The sequence below is a fragment of the Nematostella vectensis genome, chromosome 1 (assembly GCF_932526225.1).
Source record: "Nematostella vectensis chromosome 1, jaNemVect1.1, whole genome shotgun sequence".
Classification (NCBI taxonomy): domain Eukaryota; kingdom Metazoa; phylum Cnidaria; class Anthozoa; order Actiniaria; family Edwardsiidae; genus Nematostella; species Nematostella vectensis.
Window position 1 is genome coordinate 19,139,946 of NC_064034.1, and position 9,926 is coordinate 19,149,871.

General features: G+C 42.5%; 1 protein-coding gene across 1 annotated transcript; it reads right to left on the reverse strand.

Annotated features, from left to right (window-relative positions):
* Nucleotides 1–554: 554 nt before the first annotated feature.
* Nucleotides 555–3,347, reverse strand: LOC116618216. The gene is made up of 4 exons (XM_032381679.2): nt 3,169–3,347; nt 2,633–2,873; nt 1,992–2,332; nt 555–1,602 (listed from the first exon to the last, which is right to left on the reverse strand). The coding sequence occupies exons 1-4, from the start codon at nt 3,304–3,306 to the stop codon at nt 1,351–1,353; spliced, it is 972 nt and encodes a 323-aa protein (XP_032237570.2). The 5' UTR covers nt 3,307–3,347; the 3' UTR covers nt 555–1,350.
* Nucleotides 3,348–9,926: the final 6,579 nt, after the last annotated feature.

The following is a 9,926-nucleotide window of genomic DNA, read 5'->3' on the forward strand; positions in this document are numbered from 1 at the left end:
ATATTCAGTTAACAATAACAGTCATAGCCCCGGGGGGGGGGGGGGATACTCCCCAGAAAAGTAGACGGGGCTTTTCGTCCTATGTTTTATGGTATAAAATTGCGACCAGCATAGGGCTCAAAAATTTCTTCTACCACACCCAATTTGCTAGTGTATTAGAAAGAATTTCCCGATCCGTTCGTTTCGCTATGGAACTAAAATTCTGCATTAAAATTATGAAAAAGACGTCATGTTAGCTAGGGGTATGCTCAAGAAGACTTTTGAAATGTGTCTATTATAATTTGTTCGCCTAAGTTGAGAGGAATGGCAAACACGTGAAACGTGTTCCACAACTAGACATCGAAGCTGAACTGTTTGTTGATGACTTTGAAAACGAAGGTGAACTGTATGTTAAATTTGATTCCATGAGATATCTATCCTTAAATGTATGAGAAATTAATATATTTCATTACCCATTGAAAATATTGCTAACGGGATAGTTAATAGGTTGAGATGGAGTACCTGTGTCCTGGGTAGTAAAACATGCACACACACAAAAACTAATACATAGAATGTAGTTGGAGTATGTTTTTAATATTTAATATTTTTTTAATATCAAATTTACAGCAGACAGAGAAGTAAGTTAAGTTTCATATAAAGGTGATGAAAAAACAAAAGCTTCGATAAACAAATAAAGTAGTCATTCGGGGCCCAATCGCTCGTCTTGCTTCGCCAGAAGCAGGTCACGAGTCCAACTTGTGACTTGGATACATGGTTGTAAAATGGTGGTTGTTTCCATAAGACACATCAAGGCGTTGTGCTCGCTGACAGAGGGAGATGAGGCACGCATGGCCAGCGATTAAGACCTTTTCCCATCAAATTCGCTGGCATAATTGCTAGATGATAAAACGTTCCCTGTGACATAATAATGCGAAGCCCTCGTGATCAACGGGGATGACTACATGCCGTACGATCAACAGAGGAACTCACAGCGACGGTACAAGACGGGGCGCTCAAGATCAACGGGGATGACTACGTGCCGTACGATTAATATGAGCTCCTCGCACGCCTTGTACTGTGGCAAGTGAGTACCCGCCTTATACTGCCACAGATAGCGTTTACCCACGAGCAAATAACACCTTCATGAATCACATAGAGAGAGAAGATTATCACTGGTCATGGGCGCCTCACCTCAATCTTTCGCGGAGACTGCACCGTCTAGATGTGTCTAACGGGACAACACCCCATTTCACAGCACGAGTGGCGAAGTCACCAGTCGCTGCTTGATCTGCATATAGGGCGATGCGCCAGAAACACCGTGCGTTCTCTACTCAAATCAAGTTCTCCAAGACTTATCACATATCATGAACCCTACTCGTCGGTGTCCACGTCTTCCATTAAGAGGGTACCCCGTTGAGGAGGGGTGGGCTGGAGGTGGCGGGAGTATATTCCCGTTCTGGGTGGAGAGGATTCAATTGGAGGAAGAACCGCGTAGTTTTCGCACCAAACCGCCCCTGGAGTTGCATCTGGTAGTGACTTCAGAAAAGGCTTGCTCACCTCAGGGTTGACCTTGTGGTTCTTGGCAAGGCGAATACGAGCTTTTTTCAGCTTGTTCATCCGAGCCTGATATCAAGAAGTTGATAAGTTATTTCCGTAGTAAACCTGAATTTCAAGTTTATTTGTCAAAAATAAGCTTTGGATCTTTGTAATTGGCTTATACGTCTTTAGGGCAGAATCGAAATTAATGATACTATCAGTTGTTTTATGGTGTAGCCTTCATCCGGGACCTGTCACTTACACTGTACACCCATCGTACCCTTCATCCGCGACCTGTCACTTGCCCTGTACACCCATCGTACCTTCATCCGGGACCTGTCACTTACCCTGTACACCCATCGTACCCTTCATCCGGGACCTGTCACTTGCCCTGGACACCGATTGTACCCTTCATCCGGGACCTGTCACTTAACCTATACACCCATTGTATGCTTCATCCGGGACCTGTCACTAACCTTGTGACCATCATCGTCCTCCATGGTGTTCAGGTGGGGTGGGGGTCTAACAGGGGTTAACCCCGCTCTTTTCATTTGCTTCAGCTCTTTGGCTTTCAGGATTTCTATCCTGTTCCCCATAGAAGCCCCAGGCTCCTCCTCGCTTTGCATGGCGGTCATAGCCTGGTGCGACTCGGTGATGGATGTGGTCGCACTAGCGCACTCGCTTGCTGCAGGAACCGCGTTGTCTTTCTTGTTCGTGTAGAGATCACGGACATTGGGTAGGTCCGTCGTACGCTGGTTCACGAGAGCATTGTCCTTAGTATCTCTGATGTCTGGGAGAGTAGACTTGGCGTCTGTGGCTGAGTGAGAGGAATATAATAGATATCTTCAGAGACATACAGGGTGGATAATAACCTTTATCTTGTTATTATGTAAATACTCAAAATTAATTCCATTGACTAGTTTATTTCCAAGGGACTGACCATTTGATATTCATACCACTTTAATATATATCATCTTCGCGTCCTGTTGACTTTTTCTTCTAAAATGTTGCTTTGTCTTTTAGCTATTAAGGATGTCTTTTTTTCGAAGAAGACATTTTGCTAACCCGTCCGATATCAAATGGTCGGTTCCCAAGATAGACAGACATCAAGACATACCCTTTGCCTTCTTCCTCGAAATCGGAAATCGGGACTTGCCCGGGGGTCGCGGGAGCCCTGTGGTGGCCACCCCACCGTTAACCACTCGGAGCACTTGTGCACCAAGCCTCCTATTGTCTTCTGCAGTGGCCGCCTGAGAGGGAAGCCCCATAGTTCTTTGCGCGCTTGCTGGTGGAAGAGCAGGCGTGGCGTCGAGAGCTTTTGCTATCTTGACCTCTCCAGGCGGAGGAAGTGTGCGAATCTGTATTCATAGTTATTCAGTCCTCGTTCAGAAGTAAATAATTGACACAATAATATCTTATTTTCTCGAATGAATACAGCGCTTTTTTGTAACACAATGTACAGCATATTCTTATCACGTGTATTACTCTATGAGAACTTTGTTTCCCGTGTTAGAAAAGACTCTAAGAAAAACTTACAGACATTGCAGATTTGGTATCTTTATATGGTTGGATATTTTAATGGTTTGATATTCTAGCGTTTCACACGAATCATGTCCCCTTCCCTGGGGATTGTTCACTTCACCATCAGCTCACCTTCTCCATTTGGGGACGATTCAACAGTCTTCCCTTTTGCGCCCGGGTACCGCCATCGCTTGAACTTGACTCTTTCAATGCTTTCTCTGCCCCACTGGCCTTGCTAAATCGCAGATTTACGATAACGCGCCTTAGCATTTTTGCTACTTTGTGCTGCTACTATCGCAAATCAAGGAATCGATTTTATTGGTAGAACGTGATTACCATTATGACGCCATGTCAACTCCTGGAAGCGCGCGCGTTGTTCGCACCCAGCCTCGCGCGCTATTTTCGTAATGTTGGGCAAGACATCGGTCAAGGGATATTTGCTTTTATAACCCTTGTTTTTAGCCCCTCGCAATTTGAATCAACCTTAGTAAGCAATTACCTATATGCTTCCTTTAACATTTACATAAAATACTACATTTGTGCGTGCGCACGAATTTTTGATTCCTTCTTCTCATGTGGTCAGGCTCAGCGCAAAGGGTAAAAATGGTGAGATACGGACAATAAAATTAGAGGCATCAAACCTCTGCTCATCTGCGCTGACATTGATTGACAGGGTCGCATTTCCGTCATAGTCAAAGGCACGGATGCGAGCAGAGTCAGCATCATCACACGTTACAATTTTGGGCGTGGGCGCTTATTTAATTGCTCACGCCCCAGGTAAGGCGCTTATTTGAAGGAGGCGACTATGAGAACAATTGCTGTCCAGGCGCGTACCCAGGATTGGCTGAGAAGGGTGCGCAGTCATAGGTATCATATCTGCGGTATCTGTCTATGTTATGGTGAATATTTATAGGATTTTGGAGACGATTGAATATTAGTAGTATAGTATAAACTTCTAAACAGTGGCGGAGCATGCAATCCCCAAAACGATATGCATACAATTTTTTTTACGTTGGACATTATCCCTTTTTTACAGAAAGATATTCTGTAGTCTATATGGGTAGTCTATAGTTGTTTTTTATTTGTAGGAAATAATAACAATCATGCAATAAGCAAGTGATTTCCTTTACAAAAAGAGCGTTTGAATGAGATTTGTTGCACCCTTTAGTTTGCGTAACGCTCGTATTTGTCTGAGATTGAGAGCGCGACATGTCCGAACTGACAGAGAATAGGTTTTCGCAAGCCGAACAGTTTCTTCCGGATTTCGATCGTGTCGGAACGATCCTTGGAACAACAAGCCCTAATATTACGATTCTAAGTGAAGAAGAAGTTGAATAGGGGAAGGACGACAGGATTCCGAAGAACACGAAAACCAACACGGTGCGGGATGTTCGTACCTGGCGAGGGTGGATAGAAGGGAGGAAAAAGAAAACCAGAGCTGTGGCAGGATCGGATAGTTTCGTAAGTTTCGATAGTATCAAAGGTGTTCGATTCTAGGGTTGATGAAGTAAGGAGAGAGGATGCTTGAAGGTTGATAAAGACATAAAGAGCCAGGGGGAACGTGGCAATAAACCCCTAAAAAGACCTGTATATGATGATGACCTGTAAGATATTAATATTTGAAGGTTGTCATTTTTATGATTTTGGAAAATTGTAAAGTTAAGTGCCATATGGTTGGGTTTTGATATTCAGCATGAAGGAGTGCAGGTAGTGAATTGGTTTAGTTGCTCATTATAAATGCAAGGGGTGCATACGAACTTCCCCGGGATGTATCTATATACATCCCTTGCATCTATAATGAGCAATTAAATAAAATTCATCAGCCCTGCTCTTCTCTGCTGAATATGAAAATCCTCCCCGGGTTCTTAGCTACTTGCCTATTAATTGGAAAATTAAACGAGACTTACCTGAAGTCAAAGTTTGATTGAGATTCTACTGTAGCATTTGCAGAAATGAGGTCACGTGAGATAGCAAGCTTGCAGTATCCGAGCTCAGTCTTAAAAGCCTATTTTGGTGGCTATGTTCCAAAAAGGAGGAGTTCTATGTATGATTGATATGACCTCCTCATTTCTGCAAATGCTACGGTAGAATCTCGATCAAACTTCGACTTGGACGAGGTAAGTCTAGTTTAATTTTTACAATTCTACCTCGCATTTGCATACAATCAAGTGAGACTTAATGCACAAAGGCACCAAAATAAAAGGAACGGTTCATATTAATAAATCATCCTGTGTCCGTACAGTCATGCACAAAATACAACTTAGTAACTGTAATGCTACAATGCACCCCAAACTGCATGCAAGCCTTGTATTGCTCTTACAAGATAACAATAATAACTAGACGTTTTATGAGCAGCTATTAAGTATGGCATTAGCAAACATACTTCCAGTCTTGACTGGCCTATCGTATAACTGCGTAAATACAGAAACAGAACGCCAGCCAGCTACTTGCATAATTTCATGTATAGGAACATTTGCAGCCTTAGCTGTTGATGTAGAAGCACTTCTTGTACTTTGTGGCTTAAAAATGTCAGTGTTAATTCCTGCTGCCTTCATTGTTTGTTTGATCTAACGTGACACACTGTCCTTTGATGCAGGTCCATGTGGTGCAGTATGGCAGATTAGAAACTGTTTTGTTTGTTTTCGAAGAGGAGCTATTCTTTGAATGTAAGCATCAAGGGCCTCTACAACACACAAACTCTTATCTGGGGTTAAACTAGTGAAAACTATGGGCGATAAATGTCTGTCTTGCCTCCTTTGGCAGATTTCTGCTTTAAAATCAATGAAACATAGAAAGCGTATTTTCCAGGAGTGAGAGTCGTATCCTCAATGGATAATGTCTGTAGGGTTTGAATTCTCTGGGCTGACAGCAGAGCCATTAACATAACCAGCTTCTGAGTAAGTTGCTTTAGTGACATTTCCTCAAAAGATGGTAGACTTTTAAGATATGTCAAAACTGTATGTGGGTTCCATGTGGAAACATATCGTGGCAATGCGGGCTTCTCATTAAACAATCCAGTCATGAAACGTGACACCAGTTTGAAACCCTCTATCTAAATAAACGATGACAGTGCACTTCTGGCTGTAGCAAGAGCACTGTAACCGATTTTTAGACATAGATGTAAGGAAATCCAGAACGTTTTGCAAACTTGGTTGTGTCTGGTCAACTCCACTATCTAAGCAATACTTGACCCAGGACTTGACATATGTTTGATATTGCTTACGAGTTCCTGACCGCCAAGACATTAAAATGATTTCCAAAGGCTCTCCTTGTACCCCCTGCGCAACAAGCGATGACCGGATACAAGACAACCAAGAAGCTGAAGCTTCGGATACAGTGGATGTACCTCTTCTGGCTGAAACGGCAGAGCTAAGGTCTGTTTGCGCATCTTGATTTGCACTGGTGGAGCCTTGAGCAGCTGAGGCAGGGAGGGGTACCAAAACTGTGTTGGCCAATGAGGGATTACTACGATTGCTGTTGTGCCGCTCTCCTCTATAAATTGTAGAACTTTGCCTATAAGGCTGAAAGGAGGAAAGCAATATATCAGATTATATTTGCTCCAGTCTAACAAAAAAGCATCAATAGCTATAACCCCAGGGTCTGGTCTCCAGGCAACATAAGGAGTAACTTTATAGTTCAGTCTAGAAGCAAAAATATCTATGTCAGGGGTGCCCCATTTACATACAAGGCTACTAAATGCATTTGCATCTAATGACCATTCAGTGTTACTGTTAAATTTCCGGCTAGCAGCCTCAGTATTTAATTTGCCTGGTATATGGGAAATGGGCAACTTCAGTTGTCCGCTCATGCACCACATTATTATCTCTCTGGTGATAGTGTTGCACTCTCTGGATTTAGTGCCTCCCATGTTCCGTATATAAGACACAGCAGTTGTATTATCACAGAGCACTTTAATGTGGGTAGATTGCATGTGGTCACAGAGGGATTTTAAGGAAAACAAGATGGCCTTGAGTTCCAAATAATTGATATGGGATTGAGACTCCTTAAATGACCATCTACCCCCTGTTATCATTATTGTATCTTCCAACACCCCTCCCCTACCTTTGAGATGTCAGTTTTAAGTATCACTGCAGGAGGAGGTGAGAGAATGGCTTGATGGTGTTTATCAACGCCCTGTATCCACCATAGTAGGTCCTGCTTTGTCAAAGGAGAGAGGTTGATTTTACCATCAAGATTCCAACCATTGCATTTCAATGCATCGGTTTTGTCATTCTCTAGAGCTCGATAATAAAGTTGAGCATATTGTACCCCTGAAAAAGCAGATACCATAAGGACTACAACAGAGGCAACATCTCTGATTTTTACCTGGCCTTCCTTTTGTTCTAATGCAGAACATTCTGACCTTATTTTGTCTTCTTTTTCAGGGGCCATGTTCTGTGAGTTGAGAATGAACCCCAAAAACTTGGTTGTTAGAGCTGGGGTGGTGACAGATTTTGTGTCGTGTACAGTAAATCCCAGTGACTTTAGTAGTGAGACAGTTTCTGAGATTTGCGGCAACAATTTTTCAGGGTTTTTAGCCAAGAGAAGGATATCATCAATGTAGCCAACTAAGAGATTCCCCTTTTCTCTCAGGCTAGCAAGAACTGGTTTTCAAAAGCTTTGTAAAAACCCTAGGTGCAGATGCCAATCCATTAGCAAGGCAGGAATACTCAAAAATAAAGTCATTGAACTCAAATCGGAGGTACTTTCTGTACCTGGGATGTACAGATACCGAATAATAAGCGTCTTTGAGATCTAAAACTGCTATCCAGTCCTTTTTTATCAGCTGATTGGAGGGATTCCATTTTAAAATGGTGGTAGGCTACAAAAGTGTATAATCTCTTAAGATTTAAAATGAGCCTGTGTGATCCATCCTTTTTTGGTCTAGTAAAAACCGTGGAGATGAATAACCTCACAGTGAGAGGACTTTGATATTACTCCTTTATGAAGTAGCTTGTCTATCTCATTAGCTATTATCAAACTTTCCCCTTTAGAAAACCTGATTTGGGGTACAGTTGATTGATGAAGTATGCTATTGAATTCTAACTGGTAGCCAGCAACAATCTCAAGGATGCTAGGGTCTGATGTCATCAGGTCCCAATTTGAGACATGATTAGATATATTCCCAGCAATAAAGGTATTGGTAACACTTACATTTCACGAGCGCATGTTTATAAAACTGAAGGTCTCGTTTTTGGGTATGCTCACGGAGCTTACGCCATATTCCTGGATTGACTCGTGTAGCTTTAGCAGGAGGACAGTTTTCAGGCCTGTCTTGTTTGTCAGGCTTCTCTTTAAAGTTCTTAAAACCTTTCATTAATATCAATCTAGCCAAAACAAAGCATTGATAAACTTTCAAATTCTGAAAAGGGTATTGAATTTGATTGAAATTTGAATTTTCTACAGATCTTTGAAAATTTTCCTGGCCTCGCGAAAGGAGATTGAATCGAGTGAATAATTCCAAGTTTTGGCGGGAAAATCTGAAACAACTTATTTTCCTTAAATCTGTTAAAATTCAGAGACGGCAATACCACAAAATATTGGCGAATTGTTTTCTATTGCAATGCTACCCACAATGAAGCGAAGAATAATTTAAAGTCGAGAATTGTATGCGAAAAAAGAAAATATCGTTTTGTTGTAGGTTTCAAAAACAGCGCGCGCTCGTGAGAATGTCGCCATAATTCATTGCGAATGCAGTGCGCGCGCACAATGCAAAAACAATTCAAAGACTAAAAACTATCTGCTAAATTGCAGATTTGTTTCCTGAAGTTAAATAATCATTAGATATAAAGATGACGGTAAAAGTTGTAACCACACAACGTTCTTCAGCAATAACTAAGAAGACACGAAGACGGGGACCGGTTTAGCGCGCGCATTATGTTTTCTCATGGTTGACATCTCGATCTAAGTCACAAATGACTGGACCCGGGCCTTTCAGTTCACGGCCTTTTTCCGAAGGTTGACCAAAATACCTCAATATTACAGATTTGAGTTATTCGCGCGAACGCGTGTTTTATAGGGTTCAGACGAACCACATACCATTTGGAAGATGAAAATATAAAGAATTGACAAAGTCTATCAACTCTGAAAGGTTATATGGACTTTAAGCGTTTTATCGGAGAGACGATTGCGCAGCATTTTCTCGAGGAGTCTGGCAACCTGCTTATTTTGCAAATCGTCACCAATCAAGTCTTCAGACTCTTATTCTTTCACTAGCTCCTTTACAAAGTCATCTTCATCGTCTGATAAAGCCGCGGAGAGATACGCGAGTGTCCTCCTCATCTGAGGAGCTTTCATCGCTCGAGGAGCGAGAGCTGGAAGGCTCATGGACCTTCTTCCCCGACTTCGCCTTTTTGGCGGGAATCTCGAATCGCGAATCACTGCTCCTTTTGCCCTCTTTGACCTTCATAGAAAGTTGCACATCATAGTTTAGCCTATTGGTAAGGCACAAAATAGCCTCTGTTAGAGACTTCACGTCCGTAGGCGTGATACTAGGAGGTGAAACTTCGTCCTCCCGCGGCATGGCCGCCATCTTGGATTGTTCTTCATGTTCACTATCCAAGTTTAAATCATCAGGTTCGTCCTCTGGTCGGCTTTGTCGTCTGATATTTTTGTCCGCAGGTGGATCCTTTGCCACTGTGCACAGTGAAGTGATGAGCAGAGTCCCTCAGGGACCAAAGAGTTGTTCTGTGGAATGCTCAATGCTTGTCGGGAAAACTTTGCTATACGGCGACCACAGGCTCCCCACCCTATGCGCATGAACGCTCAAGCAGATCGGCAATGCATATGTGTATATTTATGTTTGAAGTAGCATTTTCACCTCAAAACAGCTTCCAAAACAAGCCCAATTTACTCACCTAAGAAACGAGATACGAGGAAACGAAACCAAC

What these genes read in the sequence shown, in the direction of transcription:
- LOC116618216 (XM_032381679.2), bottom strand. Translation starts at nt 3,306, where the DNA reads ATGCTAAGGCGCGTTATCGTAAATCTGCGATTTAGCAAGGCCAGTGGG. An exon ending in ATCGTCCCCAAATGGAGAAG is followed by an intron (nt 2,874 to 3,168) that starts GTGAGCTGATGG and finishes CTATGAATACAG; the next exon opens with ATTCGCACACTTCCTCCGCC. An exon ending in TTCGAGGAAGAAGGCAAAGG is followed by an intron (nt 2,333 to 2,632) that starts GTATGTCTTGAT and finishes CCTCTCACTCAG; the next exon opens with CCACAGACGCCAAGTCTACT.